At 38.9% G+C, this 27,365-nt stretch overlaps 1 protein-coding gene across 3 annotated transcripts in view; it reads left to right on the forward strand.

The window, feature by feature from the left end:
- Nucleotides 1–27,365, forward strand: part of SNX13 (sorting nexin 13) — a 128,150-nt gene that overhangs the window by 93,530 nt on the left and 7,255 nt on the right. For 2 of the 3 annotated variants that reach the window (XM_090046831.1, XM_090046833.1), the window contains exons 17-23: nt 2,841–2,910; nt 5,276–5,415; nt 16,541–16,648; nt 18,017–18,127; nt 20,198–20,359; nt 22,168–22,239; nt 25,562–25,707. In XM_090046831.1, coding sequence (XP_089902957.1) covers nt 2,841–2,910; nt 5,276–5,415; nt 16,541–16,648; nt 18,017–18,127; nt 20,198–20,359; nt 22,168–22,239; nt 25,562–25,707 — 809 coding nt within the window. The remainder of the gene's footprint in view (nt 1–2,840; nt 2,911–5,275; nt 5,416–16,540; nt 16,649–18,016; nt 18,128–20,197; nt 20,360–22,167; nt 22,240–25,561; nt 25,708–27,365) is intronic. The other variant, XM_090046832.1, reaches the window with a different exon arrangement.

A 27,365-nucleotide genomic window follows, 5' to 3' on the forward strand; every position in this document is an offset into this window, starting at 1 on the left:
ACTACATTAAATTCAGCTAGTAAATAATAAATCTATACCATTTCTCTCCACCCTCACCCTCCCCCCCCGCCCCAAAAAAAAATCCCGAAAGATCATTCTTTTACTAATTTTGGCAATTTCACAGTTCTTAATCACTTTTCTCTTTCTCACCTGATGATATATGAAAACAGATACAAGGGGAAGACACATAATCAGCTTCTGCAGTGAAATGCACTATCCCAGAGGGTCCCAAACTGTGGTACACATACCCTTTGGGGTATGTAAGACCATCTCTGGGTGGTACTGGGAGGAATTGTGTAATGGTGCATTTAATTTGACTTAATTGGGATTTAGGGGGTTAAAATATAAACTATACATCGGTAGCGGAATGCTGGCAGCTGGCAAATCTGGAAGGGGATACTTGATGCTGTCAAATTCATGAAGTTAAGATGCAGAGAAACACTTGGTTTAATTTTTTTACATTGCACATAAATTGCAGGTTGTAACATTTTTTTAATAAAAAAGCTGTTGACAGCCAAATAAAGACCAAAGTTTGATAGCCTGGTACTTGGTGATTTGGACAGTATGGTCCAAATGGTCCACTAGTCTTTGTTAAATTCTTGCTGTGCTTAACCATAGTTTCCCAAACCATGACTACTGTGACGATCCTAATACCATACTGTGGCTTTATAGTCGTGTGTACATGTGTATGTATGTGCACAATATCCTAAAATAGCAAATAAAATTATGTCCTGAAAAGTGTACTCTACGCAATAAATACTTTGTTTTCCATATTTCATAACCCTATTGTAAAAAGCATGTGCTTAAAAGAGTAAAATAAAATCTTACCACCAATCTGTGCTTTTATGAGAGAGACATCTATGTTCTTTCTAGCTAGCTTTGAGTGAAGAAACTTCTTGGTTTCCTAATTTTCAATGCTATTCTGGGTTTGCAGAAGTGCTTATGCAGGTGCTTGGATACTACTAGTGGATTTGTTTTTTCTGGCTGAGCTCCATGTCTAGAGTAGAAGTCGACTCGCATAGGAACAACTCCCTTGTGTCATTAAGTTTTATATAAAGCAGAACAGCCTATGAATAGGAAAAGGGTTACTTTTAAGGTGTGTGATAATATTTGTTACTCAACGCAGTCCATTAAGTCTTGGTGGTAAGATGTTATGTGGCTTGTTGGTTTTGTTTTTAAATTTAGAATAATCTATTTTGGAAAATTCACTCAAACCCCTGCCCAAAACTAAAACAAAGTTGTAAAACTACTTTTATAATTGCATCCTATTATCTCTTAAAACAAGGGGTGTCAACCGGGGTATGCATATGCCTAGGGGCACTTGGAAAGATCATAGGAGTTGTGCACAAGCAGGTGGGGACTGAGCACACCCTGGGGTGCGGTGGTGGCATCTCCCCTGGCACATTCCCACACTTTACCTCTTACTCGGAGGAGGGGGAGGAGCATGCTGGGCACTGCTGACCCCACACAGCACACCACGGTACCCTCACCCTAGCTTGCTATCCTGATTGGCTACTGGGCTGTTGCCCTTGGCCCATAGCCAATGATGAGGAGGTGCTGCAACTGCCCTCTGCTTGCAGATCCATGAGGGCAGTGAGGAGCAAAGGGTCTGAAGGGAGTGTGGAAGGGAGCTGGGGTGGGAGGGAGTGTTCCTGTGCCTGTTCCTGGGGGGGGGGGTAAAGGGGATGGCTCACGCCCACTGCAGGTGGTGAACAATTAGCTGGGCACAAGGCCCGTCAGCAGCCTGTGGAGCTACACATGAGTGGCTGTGGGAAAGTGGGGCAGTGGGTGATGGCAGTGTGGTTGGTGGGTGGCGGCAATAGCCGCATGCCAGCCGCCCGCCCCTCCCCCCCACCCCCCCCCGGCTCCACGTTTGGCCACTGCCACCAGAAGGGGTATACTTGTTTAAAAAACTAAACAAAATCCTGATTGAAAACCCTTGTCTTAGAAACTAAGTCCTGTTTATTACAGGTTTGTTACCATCTCAATTTATAGTGTATTGGGTTCGGTTGATTGGTATTAATTATTTACCACTGTTAATCATACTCTGTGGTGGGTAGTATGCCCACTGACACAGTACGTTTGTTAGGTATGTCCAGTTTTTAAGTTATGGAATCTTAACGTCCAAAAAAACTTCAGTGAATGGAAGTTCTGCTAACCTATTTAAAACTTCATTGGAATAACATTAGATTTCTGGTGTTCATCCTCCCTTTTTAAAAACAACTTTTTATATCCTGACACCTTTAGCTGCGAACAGGCAAATGTGACCACAAGTCTAATCTTAAATGGTGGTTTAATATTTACAATGGTGTATTTTAAATTCACAATTATATATGTAGATGGAAAATTCCTGGCCTCAAAGGGGAAAAAAAACCCTAGCAATGTGAACTCCTCTTCTGAGTACAAATAGGACACTTTAGTTTTGTATCAATATATTTATTGTGTTGTAGTTTCTTACAGGAGAAAGTGACTAATCTAACCAAAAGATGATGAGCAGAATTTTGAAGTGATATGTCAATACTACAATAAAATACTTTATGCATTTTGTAGTAAAGATTCTTCATGGTTACCAGATAAGGGGAAAAAGTTCTTACCTAAACTATTTAAAGATAAACTTCTAAAATATGGTCCACTGTACTTTTCAATATGATGATAATTTGTAGGAGCAAAATACTGCAAATATTTCAAGATAAATTGTATTTTAATATAGAGTAGTCTGTTCTTCAGTACTCTGAATTGGGAGGTTAAAATAAATGAATATGAATCTATGAATGGTGGAGGGGGGTTTGTTTTTGTTTTTAAATGTAACATCTATGATCTTATGCTCTTCTTTCCTTCAGTCCTTAGATGATCTTTCAACTGTGTCTTCTGAAGAATTAGTACAACTACATGCACATATCTCTGATACTGGTTAGTGATTTTTCTGTGGTGGGTTGTGTGTTCTTCCAAGATGGTTTTTTTAATCTCTCAAAGGTTCTGCTACGTGATGTATACAATTTTTATCTTAAATATTTCTAATGTTACAGGCCTCTCCAAATCCTAATGCTTTTTTACCTATCTGTTCTTCACTTCACCTTTATGAAGTTTGTACGTGTGGTATAGGGTTACTGTAATGCAGAGGAACCCTCATCAAACTTCTGTTGCAGCCTTCCTGTAAACCCTGAAATGAGAAATTTTAATGTTAATGCTTATCTTAAAGGTCTACCAAATGAACTGAGAACTCCTTAATTTGAATTCAGTAGTTTAGCCTACAGTAGCTTTATAGTTTTCAGTTGAATTTATTAAAAATGTAATTTGTTCAAGTGTAGCTGTCATCTCCCTTTGTTTTCCAGTCAAGCAAATGTTGTTCTTCACTGTGTTTCTCCTTTATTATAACACTTTCATCTGCCTTTCTGTAGAAAGATTAAGTGGCTTTCACTACTGTGGAAGGGACTTAATCTTTTGCTACTGCATTTTAAGTAAAGGAAGATTGCATGCAATGGTATAAAATATATATATATCAAATCTGAGCACATTATGCCACTGCAGTAATGTGATCAGTACTACTTCATTTTGTTTGTCACTGTTTGGCTTTCTTTTAATACAGGGGTGGGCAAAATGCCGCCCATGGGCTGCATGTAGCCTGCCAGGCCATTCTATCTGGCTTGCAGGGCCCCTAAAAAAATTTAGAAAATGAATATTTATCTGCCCTTGGCTGCCTGTCATGCGGCCCTCAATGGCTTGCTAAAATTCAGTAAGCAGCCCTCCATCCGAAATAATTGCCTGCCCCTGTTCTAGTATCAAGGTGCTGCTGGAGATGCTGTGTTTCAGTATCTTATTTTTATTCGGGATTTGTGCATGTGGTTTCTTATGCATGTGATAATTTCATGATGGACAGGCAGACCTAGTCAGTCATACCTTCATAAAGTAAGGTGAATATGGTAGATACCTGTATGCTTTTTGTTGGAGATATTGATGTAGAAAGCTTTTACAAAAGCTTTTCTTGAGTTCAGCGCAACTTTTGAAAGTCTTTAGTAGTGCTGCTTGTTATACTGTTCTTACCTTTAAGAATGCCATGTTTACAAAGCAGAAAACTCAAAAATGAGGCAACAGCAGTACTGAGAACCTATTCAACTTCAATTTTTTCCCTTCTACACAGGGGTGTGTGTAGTTTGTGGCTTTGTCTCCTTGCCCCCAGGTCCTTACCTCCATTCAGTGCACAGAACTTATTTTTGTGGTTAGTGTATTGGGCTGGTGTGGGAGATGAGGCTGTTTTTTAAGAACAGGAGTCCTACACTATTCAGGTTGCTGCTGCAAAAGCTGTTTTCCTAGTTGTTTTGAACATGTCTCTCTTTGCATCTATCCACCATTTCTTCCATTCTGTAGTGTATCAGATGTAAGCTATTGCTTTCAAGAATTCATTTTGGCCTCTTTCCACCTGTCCACTCAGCTCTTCTAGTCTTGAGGTTAGCTAATCGTATTAGTTTACATCTTATACTTTAGGTTTTAAAAGTAAGCACCTTTAAATTGTCTCCAATGAAGCCCCTTTCATTTGAGGGCTTCTCTGTAAACCACTTGAAAACTAATACTGTTTTACTCAAAGCACTCTGCCATGATGCCTAGACATGGATAGGCTAGTGGCCTAATACCTCTGCTTCTCTTGTTGACCAACTGGTTCATTGCTCCTGCACTGTTCATCTATCTCATATATATTTAGTTTGCGAGCTCTTTGGAACAAGTATAATTATTGTTTCCAACACATAATTGACCTAGTGCAGGGGGATGCTGGTTCATGATTTAGGGGTATGATGCTAGTGGTATGTAATGCAAATAAATAGTAAAGACTTGCTGAAAAAGTTAGAAGTTTTGTGGCAATTTTGATAGGGTACCACTAGGATGTCATCTTGGTTATGGTAGTTAGATGCTTTTCCTGAACTGGCCATACAGTTTGTGTTAATCAAATCAGTTAAAACGTTCACAAGAGTCCACTGTCTTTTGCTTGTTTCAAACCTAGAGTGGAAATATTTAGCCAGCAGAACTATGTTAGTAAAACTTCCTACTTGTGTCAGACACTAGTATGTGTGTCTGGATGATGCTACAGATTTCCAGTTATAAGAAGGTTTATATGCCTCGAGCATCCGTTTTTTGTCTGAGTCTGTCACTTCAGACATTTTCTTCATTTCATGTCTGTGCTTTCGTCTGTCTTCCTTCCTTCCTTCCTTCCTTGTGTTTTTTTTTTCTTTTGTTTGTTTTAAATTACTAGTCTATGCTGACTATGACCCATATGCTGTGGCAGGAGTATGTAATGACCATGGAAAGACATATGCACTGTATGCCATCACTGTACATCGGCGACTTCCAAACAGTGAAGACACATGGAAAACTTACCGTCGCTACAGTGACTTTCATGACTTCCACATGAGGATCACCGAACAGGTAGCTGGTCCTATAGAGACCTTTTAATTTTATGGGCAGTGGACTTCAAAATTGGTTGTGTCTAAGTAACAATATTAGTGCCTGTCCAAAAAAAAAAAAGCCGGGGAGACAGCTTTCCATTTACTTCAGTGTGGTGTTCCTCAGTTTTGCATGGACTCTTAAGATGTGCAGACATTTGAACCACCATCAGTACGGTGTCCAGCTGTGGGCTCTACAGTGACAGATGGGAGAGTCCATTGGATTAGAGGCCTATGAATAATGACTTAAGAGGAAAGGCTGAAAGAACTAGTATTTAATCTGGAGAAGAAAAGACTGAGGAGGGATTTGATAAGTCCTTTAAATACCTGAAGGGAGGATTTTTTTTATAGAGGATGGAGGTTGCTCCTAGTCCTTTCCCTTGTCACCACTGGGAGAGAGTTTTATAGTCTTGCGCTATATCACAAGAAATTTAGGTTAGCGATTAGGAAGAACTTTTTGACTAGGAGGGTGGCCAAGCATGGGGACAAGATGTGTATAAAGAGGTTGTGGAATCTCCCACCCTAGAAGCTTTTTAAGAGCCAGCTAGAAAAATACTTGACTGGGATGGCTCATTCAGGGATGAATCCTACCCTGAGCAGGAGGCTGGGCTTGTTGACCTCATGAGGTCCATTCTAGCCCTCCTTTCCTAGGATCTTAGTCATAACATTAATGTTATGACTTTAAGAACATGCTTTACTGGGTCAAACCACTAGTCTAGCCCAGTATCTGTGCTTTAGAGGGAAAATAGTGAACTAGATCTCTAGAGTGATTTTTATCTAAGCTATGACTGAGGAACCCAAAAAAGCCAATGCAATGTTGGGCATCATGAATAAGAGAAATGGAGAGCATCATCATTATGCCATTATACAAATCCATGGTGCAGGAAGAACTTTCTGACTATGAAGGTGGTCAAGTATTGGGACAAGACTACCCTCATTACCCTCCCTTGCATCCACTGTTTGTTTCTTGTGGTAGGGATGCCAGAGGGAACATCTTCAACTGTTCTATTCAAAACCTATTAATGGACCTACCATCCATTAATTCGTTCAGTCTTTTTTTTTAACCTGGCTATGCTGTATGCCTCTTCAATATCCTCTGGCAATGAATTCTGCAACTTACTATATGTTGCATAAGAAAAGCACATTTGCTTGTCAGGGGTTTTTTTTGTTTTGTTTTTTAAAATATATTTACACTGCTATTGTGTTCAGTTCAGTGGATGCCCCTTAGTTCTAGTATTCTGGGACTTAGTAAATTCCTGTTCACTTGGTCCACATCCTTCATGATTTTATAGACTATGGTTCTCCTCCTCCCCACCCACCAGCCTTGTCCTTTCTAAACTGAAGAGCGCTGGCCTCTTTTATAGTTTCTCCTAGTATGGTGACTGCTCTATCTTACTGATCATTTTGGTTCCCCTTCATGTACCATTTCCAATTTCCAAAAACATCCTTTTTGAGATACAGAGATCAGAACTGCCTACGGTATTCAAGGTGTGGGTGCACCATGGCTTTGTATAATGGCATAATGATATTCTTCATTTTCCTCCTTAATGGTGCCCAATGTTGTATTAGCTTTTTGGGTTGTAACTGCACATTGGGTTGATGGTTTTTAGAGATCTCTCTCCAGCAACTCCAAGGTCTCCTGCCCTCATTTGTAACAGCTATTTCAAAACCCTGCATTGTGTACATATGTAGTTGAGGTTGTTTTTCCCCATGTGCGTTACCATGCATTTGTTGGCTTTTTGAAGTTCATCTGCCTCTTTCCCATTTACTTTAGCTTGGTTAGATCTTTTCTGCAGGTTCTTTGTATGAGTTTGGAACTTGACGACCTAAAATAAGTTGGTGTCATCTGCAAACTTAGATTTCGCTGTGCATCCCCACTTCCAAATCATTGATTTAAAACAGTGAATAAATTGGGCCCATCACAAATCCCTGTGGAACCCTACTTTTGACCTCCCTGCGTCCTGAAAAGTGACCATTTAGCCCCATCTCTTGGCCAGTCCTTGATCCATGAAAGAACCTGCCTCGCAATTTTGGGGCAACTCCATTTTTAAAGCCTTTGAGGAATCTTGTGGAAGCTTTTTGAATGTCCAAGTAGATTAATATTAACTGCCCGCCCTCTCCCCCTGTCCATGTGCTGTCCAACACCCTCAAATAACTAGCAGATTGAGGCAAGATTTCCCTTCATAAAGACCATGCTGACCTTTCTCCAACAGACCATATTTGTCCATGTAACTGCTGGTTTTGGGGGGTTTTTTCCCTTTAAATTCTGCCAACTGTGAAGTGACTGGTGATCTTTAAAATGGGGCTCCCCAATTTGTTAAAGGCCAGGGGCCTGCATCCACTCAGTTCCTACACCTTCTAGGCTACACAGTATGCTATTGTTTCCCCTCTCCCCAACCCTGCACCATGTGGTTTCTCCTCAGTGCCTCCCCCATCCTGGCTGCACAAGTCACCTGGAGCTCTTGCTGCTATGCAGGCTGTAATGCCTTATGGGGTCTTCTGAATCCCAGGGTCCTGAGTTCCCTGATACTTGCAGCCCTGAACCCAGAGGCAGGGATAAGAAGTGAGGAGGGAGGAGAAGCTTGGAGGCTCTGGAGGTAGCAGTAGCTGGAACAGTGGGGGAGCTGTGCCTGGGCATGTTGCACTTGTGCAGCCCTGATTTAAAAGCATGCTATGATATTGAGAAATAGTGCTATAGAATTGGCTAGATAAAGATTACTTGTAGAGTTGATACTTGCAGGGTTTTTATTATAACACAGTAGTGATTCTGAAGTTGTTACTGAATGTTTCCCTGGCATTTAGTCCTAGAACAGTCATATGATGTTAGTGAATGTTTTTAGCTGAGAAGAACATAAATTGATGCAGAGGTATCACTGCTTGGGGCATGGGATTAAGTTAGGAACAGAGGGTGAACTCCTAAGTGCTTCCCCTGGACTCCAGAGCTGTGTGTAAAAACAATGGATCTGACAAAGCCTATGGAAACTTTCTGATGAGCCCAGGGAGCTCCTTGCACAGGTAGTGTGCCACTGTATCCTCCTTGGATCCACCTCTTATCCATCTGGTGCTCTGTTTTTGTTTTAGTTTAGGGTAAAGGTATTACAAGAATATTGTAATTAACACAAATCTATGAATCTGAGTTAAGGTGCCCTGCGAAGCTTAACACTGCTCTGTGGGCTCTCCCAGTCTGGGACTTCAGGCAGCTAAAGTAGCTTCGAATGTGTTATGTCTTCAATAAAATTGAGCTCAGTGGAGCTAAAATGCTTGAAAAAATGTACCTTCTTTGTCCTTCGAGACCAAGACTACATTAATCCACAGCATGAAATAGCTTGAATAGCTTGTGACTTCTGTTCTGGGACCTAAATCAATATTGGTAGAAACATGTAGCTCCATGTTAGGGCTAGCATGAAAAGTCAAATGAAGGATTTTATTTGCCCTTATTAAGGTAGTGCTAGTCAGTTTTTCATCTGTCTTGTTCTGTCTCTGTTGGCAACACAGTACAGAACTGTTGGTCCACAATACACATCTTGTAATATGTACCCCACTTATTTGTCAGGTAAAAATGGTATTTGGCAAGTAGGGTAACAGAACGCTCCTGAACAAAAGCTGTTAAACAACAAATTTTAGTCTTAATTTGAATGTTGTTCTTGCGTAATATACAACTGCATTTTTCACCACTAGTAATATATGCAGTGGTTTTCTTTGAGCCTTATGCTTGTATATTTTTAAAACAAAATAACTATTAGTAGGTAAAGCCCTTATAGTTGGTCACAAGAGGTAGCTTTCCAGAATTGTTTAAACTCTCATTTTCTTAAAGAGATACCTACTCTTTCCCCCTCCTACCCTCACCAGCAGAAGAGAGTTGAGGAAGATAGCAAGTTCTGATCTTCATATAGAAAGAAAAAAGTAATGTTCAGATGGAAGTGTAATTGGTGTGGAACAGTGGGTTTAGTTCATTTGTTATATTTGTCACAGAGCTTATGAAATAAAAACTGAGCTTGAGAAATGGGCATTTAGGTTTTAAGTGAAATACTAAGGATCTGTGAGGTCTAAGAAAAGGGCAGCTGTTGGCAGTTGTATGTACTGTTAAACAATCTGCCTTTTATTGCTTTCCCTGTATTCTCAGACTCTTAACTCCCATAAAATAAAGAAAAAAATGCGAAGACTTGTAATTCACCAGCTGGTACAAAATAGAACCTGCTGACATGAATAAGTGTTAACAACACAGTGCTTTTAACAGTAAAATGCTTTCAACCAAGTCTTTGTAGGGGTTAAGGTTATTGACTACACAAACCTTTTAACTGATCAAAAATGTTGAGCTATAACTCTAGTTTACTCTATTGTTAGGTAATAAAAGTGTAAATAGTCTTGAATACTTTAGTGTAAGTACTTAAGATCAATGCCATAGGGTCCAGCTAATGTAAAAGTGGAACTGACACCTTGAACAGCAAAAGTATGTGCGTGTATATACAAAGTATAAGAAACTTTGTGTATAAATTAGTCTTAATATGTAATGACACATTTGATTCCTTTGGGATACTATGCAAAATATTTGTTGGTGTATGATTTTGCGCCCCTTCCTGGTTCTAGATTTTGGTTCCTCATACTTATGCATTTAAAAAAAAAAGTGGAAACTTTGAAGCTGGGGCAGCTCTAAGTTCCTTTATAGCAGTGGGTAAAGCTTATACCACTTGTGTTGAACCTGTGTCAATAGAAACATATAGCTTGTGCATAAAAGATCTGATCCTTAGAGTAAAAAAATCTTAAAGTTTAAAAAGTAACTTAGCATTGATTTTTTTTTTTTTTTCTTTCTGTGTAGTTTGTATAATGTCCTAGACTGGACACTTTCCTTGCTTTAAAAATTGACTTTATTAAATCTGTTTTAATGAGTCGTATGCCAAGTTTCTGGGAACTGTATATGCTTGTAAGATGCAATGTAGGCACAGCATAGCATAAAGGTTTGGTCAGCAGCATGTTGGCTAAAACTTAGCAAATTGCTTTCCTAAAGATGCTTTTTAAATTATGCTTCCTCCAATTATAAAAAAATTCAGTCCCCCACAGATCTACTTCCTAACTCTCTCTTTTTAAAAAAAAAAAAAAAAAAAGACTTGTGTGACCAATGCATATTTTGCGGGCCTGAAGTCTTCATTTTGTATGCTTAAGGACCTGATTGTCCAAAATTTGGCCCTCACTCTACTCTTTTTGTACCTTGCTGACAACAAAAGGTGGCACAAATAATTGAAGACCAACAAAGTACATGAGAACGTTTTGGGGTACAAGTAGAGCATTTTGTGCTGTGGCCACATGGATTTTAAAGCCAGAATGGACCTTGTCCTCTAACCTTATTTCTTGCACTATACAGATCATGGCATTTCATCTAATATTTTCAACATTTAAATCCATAACTTGTAGCTCAAACACATAATATTTTTTTTGTCATCCATTTCTGATTTTAAAGAGTTTGTGATGAATCTACCACATCCCTACTAAATGGTTCAATTAAGAACGTATTAATTATTTAATCTAAACAATCCTGGATCTATCTAGCTTCAGGATCCAGTACCTAGATGTTATTTCTTTGTATGCTATAGAGAAGAGGCTAGAGAGCTTTCTAACTTTTTTGGTTGCTGGTGGATGTGGTGGGGAGGGGAGGAACCCCATGGTTTACCAGAAAAGGCAGTGTGTTCATTCACTTCAGCAGGGTTTTTTGGCACTTTTGTCTAATAGCTGATTCAATTATCTATTAGTTGAAAGCACCAATAAAACCCCACTGATGCACCCAGTCTATATAGATGTTGGGTGAGCCAGGTCAAGCTGAAGTGATGCCCCTTTTGAGCATATGCTGGGTTTGGTGAGGGAGATACACTGAGTTTAAAGAAAAGAACTTTTTTATCACATGTCGGCAGCTTTTATTTCCCCAAACTCCAATAATTAAGTAGCTTGCTCTTAGCCATTCTATTGTACTTGGAGATCACATGCGGTTGTTTATCCACCAGAGTTGTAAGTTCCTGCTTGCAAAGTTGTCCCTCAACCTAGCATGTTTTTGTTCATAAATATAAATGTACATTTGGCTATTCTGACTGAGTTTTTTGTTTAACTGAGTCAAGTTTTCAAAGTTTATCCAGGTTGCAAAATAGATCTGACTTGTCCTTATTTACCAATTTCACCAGTTTGCATACTCTGCCTAGCATTTTTCAGGTAGTCAATAGGATTTTGAATCGGTCAAAATAAATTTATAGAAACACTAGAAAAAATCCTGACTATAGAGACTGTTTGTTTGCTGTCAAGCTAGCCATTTTTCAGTCCATTTTGCATGTGCTACAATGATTTCTAATGAATATAATTGATGATAGTTCATTTATTTTACCAGCTAATTTTTTACCTTCGTTTTTAAAATTTCTTTTGACAAGTTTTTTACCCCTCACCCCATAAGTGATATGCACAGTTGTCCAAGTTTTCTTTATAGACTGCTCTTTCAGCCCTTCTGTGACTTGTCAGGGGCAAAGGACAGCCTTCTTGAATTATGCCATTGATATCTTTTAAGATTTCAGCTTAACTTTGCAGTTCCCAAGATGTCCTTCTCGGGTTCCTGTCCCACCAGAACATAGATGAAGTACAAGTATGCAGAGCCACTGAATTTAACAGAAATTGCTTAAAAGTGACTGTAGCTGGTCCTCTTCCACTACTAAATTTCATTAGACCTTATAAGCAATTAAATTAAGCTATTATATCTAGTTTTAAAGATTTCAGTGGTGTGCTCCACATTGTTTGTGAAAAATTGTAGCTTCCAATACAAATTTTTCAGTGAAAGTGTAGACAAACCAATTGGGTAATATTGAAGATTGAAAGGAAATTAGTACTAACAAGGTGAAAGGTTAAACAACTAATCTATTCTACTGATAACTGGCTAGCTCACTGGTTATTGTTTAGCATAGAGTGGGGTGCAGTCTGGTAGGGGGAGGGAGGAGATGGAAGCCATGCAGGAATTGGAAGACAGCAGGGTAGGAGGGAGGGAAGACCAAGGAGGAGGGGTGAGGAAACTAGTACCTGTAACTTTTGAGGTTAAAGAGGAAAACAGCAGGTGGCCTAATGAGTCTTCAGTTAATTCAATTAGCTGCTTGTTCACAGGTGGAACCTCCCTCCCAGCCACAGTTTTACATGGGCTGTGTTGTCTGGCTGGGCTTGCCACTGCCTCCTTCCCCCATCCCCGTCTTGTCAAAGGGCCTCAGGAATGGTTCCCAGCATTAGCTGCATCTGAGCTGCTGTGTTGGTAGTTAACCGTTTAACCAATATACTTAGAGGAGGTTAAACAGATAATCTTTATAAACTATATTTACATTCCTAATTGATGGTTCTGGTTTACTGAGTGATCTCCAAACAATGTAGAGTCCAAGTGGTTGAATTGGCAATCTACTGGTAGAGTGGATTGATAAACTAGCATGTGGGAATGGACATGGACTGGGAATGGACTTCCTGGCCAAGTAGAAATAGAGATATACCTTTTCCTTTGCCTTAACTGCAAGACTGCCTAAGATTCATTCTGGGAAGCTTTCTCCCATCTCTTAAACCAGGGGTGGTCAACCTGTGGTGCATGAACCACAAGTGGCACAGTCAACCTATGGCACACCTTGGATCAGGGAAAAGGCAAGAGCATGGTGCTAGATAGGACAGAAAGCAGTGCAGCAGATTGGGCAAGGGGAATAGAGTGGCACTTGGGCAGGGCACACGGCTAAATTGTGACGTGCTTGCCAAAAAGGTTGGTATGCATTGTCTTTAAACTCGGGCCACAGACAGGCACTCATTTCTGCCACCTAAGTATTTCTCTGAATGTCTTCAGGGACCTGGAGCATCTGTGTATTCCAGCACCCTGGATGGAGAGCTTCACAGGCATTTTCTCAAGGCATGGGCTGCCTTTAGGAGGAGCCCATTGCCAGCCTGCTCTCACCCCTGCTTAAGAGGATAAGCTGTGAGTTGGCAGCTGCTACAGACAGCCCAGGAAGGATTTCCACCATGAGAGAGAAGGTCCTCTCCTTGCCTCTAGAAAGATGTGCAGTGGCACAGAGTGAGGTAGGGGCATTCTCTTCTGGCAGCAAGGTTTGGTGAGCCTTGCCATCATAGAACAGCAGCCTGTCTTGCCCCATAGTGCCCCAGGTCAGTCCACAGCAGTGAGCATGAGGCAGGGGCATTCTGCCATGGCAAGAGCCTCTTCTGCAAGAGTTCATGCTGCAGAAGGCCCCTTCTCCCATCAGTCCATTGATTTAATGGGGAGCTGTTTTGCAGTGGGAACCTGATCTGGGAGGATCACCCCTGGCAATTAGCTGATTGACAGGAGGAAGGCAGAATTTTTTAGGGAAGGCTTCCCACAGGGCTCCCTTATAATTTGACCCATGGGCAGGCTGTCCTGGAGCTAGTGCTTTCCTTCCTCTTGTTGGAGGGAGGAGGAATGGAGGACTGTGAGGATGTTGGTTGTGCTTCACAACTGAGAGAAGTGTTCAGTCATTAAACTGGGAGAAGGGAGATCTTCCTCATAGGTAACTGATCTAAGTTTTTGCTGAAGCGCCAGTAACCATCTGCAAAAAATCTCTTGAACAACTGTACATTCTCTTTTTCTACTGGGAGAAAGGCTGTAACACCTGTTTATGGCCTCATTGTTTAATCTCAACCTTTCTTGTGCCTGAGGGTTTTTTCCTTCTGTAAGTGAGAAGAATATATTCTAGTCTCTTGCATGGTGGGGGTGGGAACGGGACCTGGTGGCTGCCTATAAGTATATAAGGGGTATACATCGGGACCTGGGGGAATACCTGTTTACCAGAGCACCCCATGAGATGACCAGGTCAAATGGTCATGAACTTGTCCAGCCTGAAACAGTCTTGGAGATGAGGAAGAACTTCTTTACAGTCCAAGCCCCACACCCCCAAGACCTGGAACAGACTGCCACCGGGGGGTGGTGCAAGCACCTACTCTGGATTCCTTCAACAGTCAATTGACTTATCTTGCTGGGATCCTGTGATCCCAGCTGACTTCCTGCCCCTGGGGCAGAGGGCTGGGCTCAATCTTCCAAGGTCCCTTCCAGCCCTAATGGCTATGAAATCTTTTCAGGTGTAATTTATCAGTCCAGTGATATTCTATGCTGGAGGCGATTTTAGAAAACATTAAAATATCTTTGTAGGGAAAGTGTTTGGGGCTTGCTTTCTCCAAGTGAAAAGGGAGACATTTTAAGAAGTGAAAATATCTATTTGGACAACAAACAAACCTAAAAAAAAAAGTGAGAAACGGTGATTACTACTTAAAGCATTATTTAGCAACTGATGTCAGACTGTGGCATTTTCTGTTAGAATCACTGGTGTCAAGTTTTTTAGATTTCATAAATAGTTTTTAAATTGTAATTATGTTAGTGCATCTCTTCTGCTTGATGCCATGGTGCACACAGTGGTGTAGGAGCATGTGCACCAGAGCTTTTTGGCATACCTTTTTTCTGTCTATTATGGTGAAGCTTGTGCCTCCTTAAAGACAGTGTAGCAATGAATCTTGGATCAGGAAAAAAGCATAACCAATGCCTTGTAGCTCTACTTGCTTGTTCCTAAACATAGTTTTGGCATATGGGAAATTTAGCCCTCTGTGTAGTGTTGCTTATTTAGGATTAACAAATTAATATGGCAGTTCTTAATAGATTCCTAAAACAATAAATGAACTTCAGAGAATGGGTTGGGGGAACAGTAAAATTATTTCCTTAGTTGGCATTCCAGGTTAGATACTTTACAGTTCTTACTCTCGAAGTCATCTTCCCTGGGTCAGTTATCAGGAAGAGGGAATAACATGTTACATCAGTAAGGGGGTAAAAAATGGAATATTAACACTGCTTAAAATAAATTCATAAAAACTCTTTAATACTTGATTCTGAGCTTCAGTTGCATATCACATTTTTCGCATGTCACACACCTGCAGGTAAGATGCACGTCTTATTTTTTAGAAGTCAGAAGGTAGGGGAAAGATGTATTCAGTCATGGCCTAGAGTTGGCTGTTTCATCAACGCGATGCTACAAGATGGCTGTCAGCTCTTTTATCCCTTCCAGGGGGTAAGCGTGGGATACAGTCCAGTGTTAACCTTGTCACAGCTGCTCTCAATTTTTAGCTTTTGACCATTTTTATTCAGTAGTAGGATATGTATGACTAAGTTGGCACCTAACAGTACTATGTAACAATGATATGGGGGATGCACAGTATATTCCCTGTACTGGACTCTGCCCTCGTTCTGCTTCCTGAAAGACAAAGCTAGCAGCCACTTTCTAGCACTGTGTCCTTTATCCTCCTGTGCCTCCCTACAGTGAAGTTCTGGTGGGTAGATACTGTTGCAGTTATGGCAGTGGTAGTCTTGGGTACACTGGTTATAATTAATTGGTAAGTAGTTGTCAGCAGCAGTCCACTTGTAAGCAGTGACCTGCTTTGGACCAAGCTAAGTTACATTGATCTGCTGCTCCTCAAAGTCTGCTGACTCCTGTTCTAGCAAATTGCAATGAAGGTATAACTTTTTTGTAAAAATCAGGACCTAACTGGGATGGAGAAACAGGATGCCTAGAAAGCCTATTTTATAGTGCCCTAATTTTAAAAACAAGTGTTACAAAGTGACATGTTGTAACTGTTGGGTCCCTGTGTGCTTTATAAAGTTTTTAATGTGTCCTTGATAGCTTTTTGAGAACGTTTTCCACATTAGTTCCTATCTGCCTGCATTCTGCACGGGCTCCTTCTAGAAATCTCAGAAGTCGTGCAGGAGTGGGCAGAATGTGGCCCATGGGCCAGATGTGGCACTCCAGGTTGTTCTATCTGGCCCACAGGGCTCCTAAAAATTTAGAAAATTAATATTTATCTGCTCCTGGCTGCCTGTTACGTGGCCTTTTGGCTTGCCAAAACTCAGTAGGCGGACCTCTGCCCAAAATAATTGCCTGTCCCCGAGTTACAGGCTTGATGCATATTGTTGGCTGAAGTTCTTTGCTGTTTGTTAAGCCAAAGTCCATATTGATCATAATGGGTTCTCTTGGCATTAAAATTTAATGGAAAAATCAACTGTCATAAGTAAATTATAACATGATTTGTTCTTAATATTTTTTTTCTAGTTTGAAAACCTTGCAAGTATACTGAAACTGCCTGGCAAAAGGACTTTTAACAACATGGACAAAGAATTCTTAGAAAAAAGGAAAAAGGATCTAAATGCATATTTGCAGGTAAATCTTAATGACCTGGTTTTGAAGGTTTTCTTTTTCCCTTTGTGTTGAGGCTATCTGTAAGTTAACTTTTTCACCATGCAGTATTCAGAAATTTCAACAAAGGCATATGTGCTGGTATTTTGCATCTTAAGAAAAATCTTGCTTTGGAACAAATGTCTGTTATAAATCCTGAATTTTGACTTGATTTATGCCCAGTAGTCAGATTCTGTGTAGATGTAGTAATTTACTTGAGGGATAGGTGGAGGGGAGAGATGCTCAGTTTTATAATATGATTATATAACTATATCCTGTTAATACATGAGACTGGAGTAGCCTAAATGAATTACTTCAGTATACCTTTTTAAATATAACATAAGAATGATCATCTTTTATTCTGAGTAGTAAGCTTACTTTTTTCCCTATTAGTTTAATATTGTTAATTATCCTCACTTCCATTACTACATTTGGGTGTAGTAACATTTCAGTTGAGATAAATACTAGGATTTCTGAGTCTTCTCATTTAAGGCAAAATCATTTAACTGTCTAGTTTTTCCGTTATCTGTTATCTCCTTTCTAAACAACTTGCTGTTGAACTGGTCTCCATACTGTTTACCAACCCCTGAACTAGTGTACTCAATTGTTAACCTGTGGCCCATGGAGTAGATCTGGCCCATGGAGCCCAAAAATCTGGTGTCTGGAGCTAGGGCTTTGGTTGGATGCTTTGCCCATGCCAGACCACACTGCAGGCAGTGGTGGGAGGGGGAAGAGGAGGCTCTGTCTGTGCTGGACCATGCTGTGGGTGGCAGGGAAGAACAGCAGCAGTGGCCAGGTTCTAGGACCAACCCATTTGAAACCCAAGCTGGGCCATTTTGGCTTGCTGCCAGAAAATGATATTAACCTGTGCGCTAGTTGACCTGATAGCTTAATACCATTTGGAAGCTTTTTTGTGTCCCAGTAAAATTGTAAAAAGGCTAAAAATAAGCAAAACACAAAATCTAAAAGCTTTGTTTTGGCCAGCTCCCTTTATTTGTGATAAATGGGTAGAAAAAATATGGCACCCTCCTTTTAATATTTTTAGTAACTGTGGACTACAAGAGGATTGCAGCAACTTTTAGCAGCAGTTTCTGCATATTCACAAGAGATGTACATTTCTTATGGAATTAATTATACTTGATAGCAAAGAACCGTCTTGCTTCATCCTTTATTTCAAGGTTTGACTTGTCCACTGTTAAAAAAAATTAACTTCTTTTCACAGATGCTGCATACTCTTTGTAATTAATACAATATTTTGTGTTTTATCATGAAATTTGAACGTTTTGCTTGTAGTACATTGGTTGTATTTTTAGGAAAAGTGGCTCAACTTACTGTTCATCTCTTACTACTTAGCTGCTGTTAAATCCTGAAATGATGAAAGCTTCTCCAGCTCTGGCTCATTACGTATATGACTTCCTGGAGAATAAAGCCTATAGCAAAGGAAAAGGAGATTTTGCTCGGAAGGTAAGAATGACATCTAGGGTGCTTATACACATGCTGTCAGGTGTTTTAATTAATGCTATAGCATTGCTTCAGTGTCAAATGTCTAAGCCCCTGTGGTATTAAAAATGCCTGCTGGGGTGCTTTAACTACAGGTCATTGAATGAGCTTAACCACAACTTGTCAAATAAGTTTTAATTAAAGCATGCTGCGGCCATTTTTTAAACCTACGGGGGCTTAATACATGTGATGCTGCAGTATTTTAGAGTGCCTCTCCAGGAACTGCTTTAATTAAAATGCCTACCTCTCACCCTTGAGCATGTATATAGGCACCCCTGAAGACCAAAAAGGATTTAGTGAGGCATTTGGTGTCATGCCTTGTTGAATGAATTCAGTATATCAGTAACTGATACTAGACACAAACCACAGTCTGCTATCTTTGCAAACAGTTTTTAGATTGAATTGTATTGGTAATGTGCTAGGTGAAATGGCAATAGTATTTCAGGAAATGACAGCATAGGATTAAGAATTCAGTTATTTTCACAGTATATTTATTTGTACATAAAGAACACCAGTAGGTATGGAATGTGCTATGTTTATGTAATGCAGTAATCTATTTCTGTTAATTTAATGAGTTGCCTTGTGAAAGAAATTGGTGACTCTTGACCCCACACCTAGGTTGAATTCTATATGTTTCTACTATGATGATGGTCACAATCGGCATATCCTCTTGTAAGGCTGTTGCCATTATTTCACATTTTAAGCCATCAATAATCAGAATGAGCATCCAGATTTTGATATTTGGAGATCAAAGCTGTGCATCTTCGTAGTAACACTGTTAGAATTCACAATTGTGTGTAAAGATTGGGTATCTTCAAGCAGGGATTTTTTGCTCAGTTACCCATTTTTATGGAGGTAAATCCTTTTATAAACTTAAGTCTTTGTTATTCCCAAGCTTCCAGTGACTGGTATGGCTCGCATCTTAAACTGTTCATTTAAGTAACTTTAATTTGTTTCAACTAAAGACCTGAGTTTACTACTCTGTAGCTGACAACAAAAAAATACCTTCAGTTAATTCAGAACTGTGTAATAGCTAACAATAGGTGTTTTTCTTTCTAAATTTTATTTGGCTCCTTTATAGCCTCCTTTCATGTCTTTGGCTTGGTGTTTCTTACAGGGTACTCAAAGTATGCATTAATAATGAGCAGAAAAATTGCATTCTCTAGAAAATAGTGAACTAAAAAACAATACACATGTAATACTGACCATGATACCTATAAAAATAGGACTGTAGTGCCATTTTAAGGTAAATATAGGTTCAGGAAGAAGGTGGAAAGAACAATGGAGGACTGCTTCTAGAAGAAGGAAGTCTGGCAGAGAAGAGTGGTGTACCAGAAATAGAAAAATGTCTGTCCAAGTTAGCATTATGAATAAAACTGTAAATTAGAGCAGAGAGAGGGCAGTACATAAGGGATTAAACTGATGTAGTCTGTTTTATTAGAAACATTAGGGAACTGTGTGAAACTAACTGCATTCAGTAGGGAACTTCAGCTCTTGAAGCAGTATTTTTACAAGTTGCCAAAATCATGCAATTGGGGAGAATATTTTTGTGTGTATATTAAGCTTGCTTGGTGCAAAAAATGTCTAAAGAACTATTTTAGAATGCCAAATTGTAGTATATACATGCCTTAGAATTCTATCAATACCTTGTTCAATATTTGTTCTCTGTTCATAGTGTAATAACTGTTTCCCACTGGAAGTTTGTACATGTAAAGAATAAGAACAATCTTCAGGATTTTTATCCACCAAGTCCTGAAGCAGAGCTCTGAACTCCTTTCAGTAAAATGATAACCAATTGTAAGAGGTGAAATCCCTTACATTGTGGTTAGGATAGCTCATTCATTTTTTGTCCAAATTGAATTTTGTTTCCATTATTGTTGAAAACATGAAGTTAAAATGTTAGCCTTCAACTTTTCTCCATGGGACTTTCATATTCTAAATGAGTTTTGTACTGTACAATTAGTTAGTTCTCTTGAATAGTATGACTTCAGACTGATTTTGTACTGATGTCATACTAAGGTTTTTCTGTTTTAGATGGACACATTTGTAAACCCACTGCGTAACTCCATGAGAAATATGTCAAATGCTGTCAAGTCGCTCCCCGATAGCCTGGCAGAGGGAGTGACTAAAATGTCTGACAACATGGGCAGGATGTCAGAAAGGTTGGGACAAGACATAAAGCAATCTTTTTTCAAGGTAAGATTTATATCTAAAAGTGTACTTTTTAAACCTGTATATTGACTAGAAGAAACTTGGTATAAAAACCATATAAATTACAAAAGAAGCAGTGTGAGAGGTAACTAATTTTACAGAGAGGTTCAGTTGGATGTGGTACAAAAACCACCTTTTTGCTAGGCAGCATTTGTCCTATCATTGTATTCTTCCCATATCTTACCTAGTTGATCTTTGGACATTTCTGTCTTTTTTTTTTTTTTTTCTAGACCTTAACCACAATAATTTAACAGCTATTCAAGTTGGAGAGAAGGAGTAAATGCTCTTTCTATACCAAAGCCAGTTTGTTTCAGCCCTACGGAAAAGCTCTGTATAATTTGATAGGGATTGAGCCAATAAGGCCTCCTAGACTGTTTTAATAGGATTCTACAGAAAGTACTTTTAAAACCCTGTGGCATTTGATAGAGAAGTGTTCTGTATCTTAGAATACCCTGTTTAAAATCTGTGGTCACTGTCAGAGATCACTCCCTATTAAATTCAATACCATGACTTGGAAACATTTATTTTAATTATGTTTCTGCAGAGCATTTTCATACCAATAAGTAGTTGCACCTGCATTGCTTTTACTGGAATAACTTTAATTCCAGGTCCTCAAATAAATTTGCCTTTAGAACAGAGTTTTCAGTTGATCTATCATTACTAACCTACTCCTGCTCTCCCATCTGATCTAGCACTCCTAAACTGAACACACTTGTACAAGAAAGTAAGAGGTAAACTTACTTGCATACATTTTTACTTTAGTCTTCCACCTCCCCCTGTGCACATGCAGGCACACATGCTTCTCTGCAGCTAAAACTGGAATTTTTCCAGGCAAGGATTCTTGCACAGTCATGTCTCCAAAGTACATAGTACATTTGACTCGCCTGTAGATATAACTATAGCAGAAGTAAGAGGAAATGAGCAGGAAAAAGGAAGGGTTAGTCTAAGATAATACACATGTTGTATTTGTAAGGCTGCTTGTAGACATTCAAAAACCAAAAAATTCCCAAACCCCCAGACAGTGGTGCTTTACTTAACTCCATGCACTCCTGCGCCAAGCCCAACACACTCCCAGAAGAGGCAATATGTTAGTTGGACCTAGCTCACTCAATTCCTGTATAGATTGGGAGCTTTTATCTAATAGCTGATTGAATCAATAGATTGAATCAGCTATTGCATAAAAGCACCAAAAAGCCCTGCTGAAGCATCTGATCTATACAGATGCTGTGGAACCTAGTTAAAGCAATGTGCTGCTGCTTCTGGTAAAGCAGTGTTTTTAATGTCTGCAGGCAGCCTAAAGGACTAAGTGAGGCGAATGTCAGTAGCTCTCCTGTTGCACAAATAGCATCTGCAGTACACTCAGTGAGAGATTTTGGGGATGAGCTGAGGTCAGGAAAATATCCTTGCTCAGTGTTTGCTGTATAATAGTGGCTTTCAGCTTCTGCTGAAATATTGGTCCTTATTTGAGAAGATTCAGAACTAAACAGGCTGCTAGTTTCTCCCAGTGTGAGAGATCCTATGTTTATTTTTAGCTTGAGGGTATTTATATAGCTTTCATATCTGTGGTAGGAGTAGAGATTTAGGGGGAGGATAGCTGAAAATATGTATGTATTAGTTAATTACAATATCTTGAACTTTTTATCACTAATTTGTGTTCCAAATGCTTGGTGGTCAGTTGGTTAGCTAGCTTGTATTGGAAAACAAACTTTAAAACTTGTCCTCACTCTTCTACTTGTGGCTTTTTTGGATCATGTAATTTCCCATCACCTAATCATGGGTTTTTTTGCAATCAGGTGCCTCCTTTATTTCAGAAACCGGATTCGGATTGGGAACACTGCCGGGTTGGTGCACAACTTGATGATAATGTAAGTCCCACTTGATTTTTCAAATGTATATTATTCTAACTGTTAAAATGACTTGCTTTTTTTATAGTGAACTATTTGCCAAAAATTATGTTTTTATTAATGAGATTATGCCAAAGGGGGAATTGTAAATATTTTTCTAAAATGCATCTAGTGATGTCATTCCAAAATGTTTAGAGGCTATATTAATACTAAGCAGCTTGCATAGTGTTACAGTGAATGATTTACCCTCTACGAGTGCTTTCAGCTTTCCTACTATCATATGAGAGAGTATCATTAGCATTTTCCTAAATTTGAATTGAGACAATACGTTGTTCTAGCAGACATCAGTATAGTTGATCAAAGAGAAATATATTTAATAAAAGATTGCTTCAGAACCTTTTCAGTATATAGATGCTGAAATACATAAAGAAAAATATTAGAAATGTGATGGTGAAGTTTAAAATGCTAAGCTCTTGATGTTCTCCAATAAGCTATGGTATTTTTCCCACTGTTTTGATTGAAACACTGATCATACGTGAAACACAGTTGAAAAAAATCTTTTATCTTTAACTAGGACAGAAGGACCATAAGATTATTAGTGATTATATGCAGATTTGTCATGGTCATAAATCTGCACCTGTTCTACAGTTCACATTTTTATTTGTCACATCAAAGCATTCCAGTTTGTCTTCCTGTGCATAACTGCTACCATGACTATGGTAAATGCCTTTTTTGCTCAAGTAACATAAGCTTTTGATTCTTTTTGTTTTGCGTGTTCATCTGATGTAGTTTTATATTTGACATTCTTATACTAGTAGATTTTCATTTTTCTTCAGTCGGAGCAAATTAATATTATACAGGTAGAGTATATATAATGTGACTTTGCAAATATGATGTTGTCCTGGTTGAAATCAGTTAAAGAAGCTAAGTGCTGAATTTTAGGGGTATTATGCAGTTGCTCAACTTCTTGAAAGAAGTATTAGCATCAACTTTAGTCTCAAATTTAATGTTAAGTGTAGGACTTCACAATTTTGAATTTTGCATCATTTAAAAACAGTAAAAATGGCCCATATGGGACTAAGCACTCTCTGATCTTAGCACAAATCCAGGAAACTTGTAGTAAAGTATTAGATGAAGTAGTTTGCCATATTGGTTGTCGTTGTAAAGGATTGATACTATAAGGGAGGCTTAATGAGCTTCACATCATTAATTACATTGTAAACTGTGGCCAGCATGTTAAAAACAGGTGCCTTATCTTAAATTCTTAAATGTTCATGAAAGGCATGTAAATATGGGGTTTTCAAAAATGTAAACCAAGTTGTCAGTGGGCATTTGAAATCTCAGCTGCTCACTTAATCTAATTAAATAGAATCAGATTTTCTTTAAGCAGTCCCTATGGACTGAGATGTCAGATCTGTGTGAATTGGGCACCTAAATCCCATGTGCTTTTTAGTTTTGAGATTCGCTGTTTTTCAGAGTCTTGAGTTTAGTTCCAGTGTGTATGCAAATTTCTCTTGGCTGCATAACTGCTGACAGTGAATACCTTAGCGACTTTGCTGATGAGTGGAGGTGCACAGATGCATCTAAGAAAAAAATTGTTTCTGCAGGTATTGATTAGTTACTAAGGGAAGCTAATTTACGTTGGTATCAACTGTGGTGCTAAGAGGAATAAAATATAGTATTTGCATATTCCTGTTCAGTCACTTCAGGTTAGTGCCACAGTGGAAGGGTTTTTATTATTCTCAAAATTTGAAGTTCTTTAAATGAGTCTGGGGAGATAAATCAGTTTAAGTTGGAGGTTTGCTAAGGGCTGATTGGATATAGGTACAATTTGGTTAATGATACTAATTGACAACAATCCAAGGTATTGGATTAATATTACAATTATTTTTTAATACCAGATTAGGAATGTGCCAAAAACAAGTCAGCTGATTTCATTTTTGTTGGGACTGTTTTAGATAAGTTGTGAGATTCTGTAAATATTTGTGGAAAAATTGCACATCTGACTGATGGACATTATCTGAAAACTTGTATTTGGCACGTGTAAGCTACTACATTTGGATAATGCAACCTATTATGAATGACCCTGTAAGGGAACACTTTAGGATTTCAGACTTTAACCATTAAATGTATTCCTTCTACAGTTGTAAGCAACAATGTAAGAGAGAAATCAAGCTTAATGACTATAAATCCAGCATACTCGGGACTGAGCACCTGCCGGAAATTTGAAAATTCCGGATTTTTGAAACCAGAGCCATGGCCGGTCACGGGGAGGGCAGGGGAGTAGCAGTGGCCGCACACAGAGCAGCGTGGCGCATGTCGAAGGCAACCACTGCGTGCAGGCTTCTCCCTCTTCTCCAGGACCGGCCACCGCTTCCCCCTCTGCTTGGACTCTTGGATTTTTTTGAGAATTCCAGATTTTTGGTATCCAGATTTATGAGGTTATAGTGTCTTTAATGGTCTACAAGTTGCATTATGCAAATCATACAATCTAGAAATGTAAGGAATCCTTTGAAAACTCCCAACACATAGTTTCCTTGCTGTTTTTGGAGTGCCATTCACTTCCATCCAGGCATGTATTACATTTTTGGGTTAAACAGTTTTCATTAGATAAAGTGCATCAGGAGCAGAGAGGGCAGATCCTATGCCACCACCTCCAAGGAACACTTACTGTGATGCCTCCCAACAAAGATGCTTGTTTTTTGGTAGTTTTGTAGCTGCTGTGCAGGTCAAATAGGATCTTGTAGAATGACTTTGAGTGTAAAAGAAGAGAATAGGATCTGGGTCAGGGTTTGTAGAACCCCCAAGCGCCTGGAAAGTTGCTTCGCTATCAGACTAGGAACTCTGGCAATACAAACTTTGATTTTTGTAGCAATTCAGGACTAGTATGTCGTGGGCATTTTCCATTTAGAGCTACTGTTACTGTTGCTGTTGTGTTTTTAAATAAAAAGGAACCTGAATAAAATCTTCTTTTAGGCTTCCTCCCATCACTCTTCTTTAAAGCACTGTACCTACCTTAAGAGGAGCGTAAGAAACTACTCCAGTTGCTAGCTGCCAGGTTCTGTCTGGTTTTGTGGTGATACAGCAGGTCTTTCTCCATGCCTAGCTCTTTAAAATCTAAACAAATCTTTTTTTAATCTTCCCAGCAGTCGGTCACTTCTGGTATGTATCAGACCGCAGCAAACTTGAAAATGTTGACTTTTTTCAAAAGATGGTGTATATAAAACAATAGTAGAAGTGAGTGCTGCCATTCAATAATTATTGGTACTGATATAATTGCTTGAGTTGGAATACAGATTTACTCTTTTTTTCTCCTGCTTTACTACTTTCCTCTTATGACTAGGTGGATGACAATATTCCTCTAAGAATAATGTTACTGCTTATGGATGAAGTCTTTGACTTAAAGGAGAGAAATCAGTGGTTAAGAAGAAATATTAAAAACCTACTTCAGCAGCTTATTAGAGCAACATATGGAGACACAATCAATAAGTACAGTGTTTTATTTCTGCTCAGTTTCTTTATTTAACTTTGGGCCATGTATAGAAGAAAATCAGTTTGATCAGTGAAGTATATTTCTTTATGCTCTTGAAAATGTAAGCTCACAAATGCAGCACAACTTGGTATATTCTTTCAAAGTAATTATCTCTGTTTTATGAAGATGGATTAAGAAGGACCTTCTTAAAAATTATTGTGCAATACATAACGTAACTTGTTTAAACATTAAATGCGTCTAATTGCAAAGCCAGGTATGGGATTTCTGAAATGGAATATGTTCTCGTAAATGTTAATATACAGAGTTTACACTTTGGAGAACAATTTTTAATATGGACATTATCTAAACTTTTGTAAGATTAACAGCTACATTATAATGGTATTTTACTACTTGCACTGTTACCGGTTAAACTGCAGGATGGTCCTGAAACTAAGACACTATCATCACCAATATAGTTCTGTGTGATAAGTACAACATAAAATTGTTTTTCTGATTTCAGTGTTTTAAATAGTTTGAATTATGTAAATTATTTTTTAGAAGTTACATCAGCTATCATTATTTTCAAGAGATCATATTCTGGAGATGCATGCAGATTAGTTTAATACTTATTCAGTCTTTCATAAGAGGAGAAAGCACTATTGTAATGTCCTCATTCACTCTGCTAATAATACTTGATCAAATGAATACCAAGTCAACATACCAGAGTGCAGGAGGCAAAGAATTTTATATGAAAAATCAATTTTGCTCACCCTTCTTGGTCTGGAAGCAAGTCTATGCACCTCTCTAGACTTTCCCTCTAATATTGTTGCTTCTAAAATGTATACAAAATAAACAGGATAAAGAACAGTAAAAAAGAGTCTCTCATGCTAGGCTGGATTACACCGGACACTAGATTCTGTCACTTGAAGTAACCTCCACAATTCTGAGTTGCACCACACGAGTGAGGGAATGGTTTCCCAACCTCATAGGATTCAAGGTTTAGGCTACAGATCTACCTTATTGAAAATGAACTCACTTTTTGGCTATCGTCACCTTGGAGCTCTGTGTGCTAGCTGACTTTAACTATATTACTAACACAGTTGTAACAGTAGTAAGACATGTTAGTGCCTTTGACACAGCCATTCTCCCTAGGACCTATCGTTGTGTGGATTTGCCCTTTTACATTCCATACTTGTGCTGGAGTGCTCTTCAGTTTGGTCCATATTTGTAATCCTATTAACAGTTTTTCTACAGGGGCTTAACTATGCTCAGAGACCCTACTCTTGCTTTCCCTACGAGGCCCCATAGTTCCATCTGATTTTCCAAGATGGAATTTGTTGTTAATGTACCTTTTAAGTTATTAATCATGAGATCTCATGATAACTTCAGCACTAACTAGATTACTACTGATCTCTTATCTGGCCACTATATGCTTATTTTGCAAGGGCCAAACCATTACCTGTGCTGCTTCAGATGCTGAAACCTCAGTCTATCCCTAACCCAGCTGTCAGAATTTCTAACCTTTTTCCATGCCACTTTTTTGCAATGTGCTGGATTTTCAGTATGGAAAACTGAAAGTAAGGAGCATAGGATTGCATGGCACGCATGTGCACACAATTTAATGTTGATCATCATTTACTTCAAACTTGCTATACTTGAAGCTGCACCTGGTACT

This window comes from Crocodylus siamensis, chromosome 5, assembly GCF_052110815.1.
Source record: "Crocodylus siamensis isolate JL-2025a chromosome 5, ASM5211081v1, whole genome shotgun sequence".
Taxonomy (NCBI): domain Eukaryota; kingdom Metazoa; phylum Chordata; order Crocodylia; family Crocodylidae; genus Crocodylus; species Crocodylus siamensis.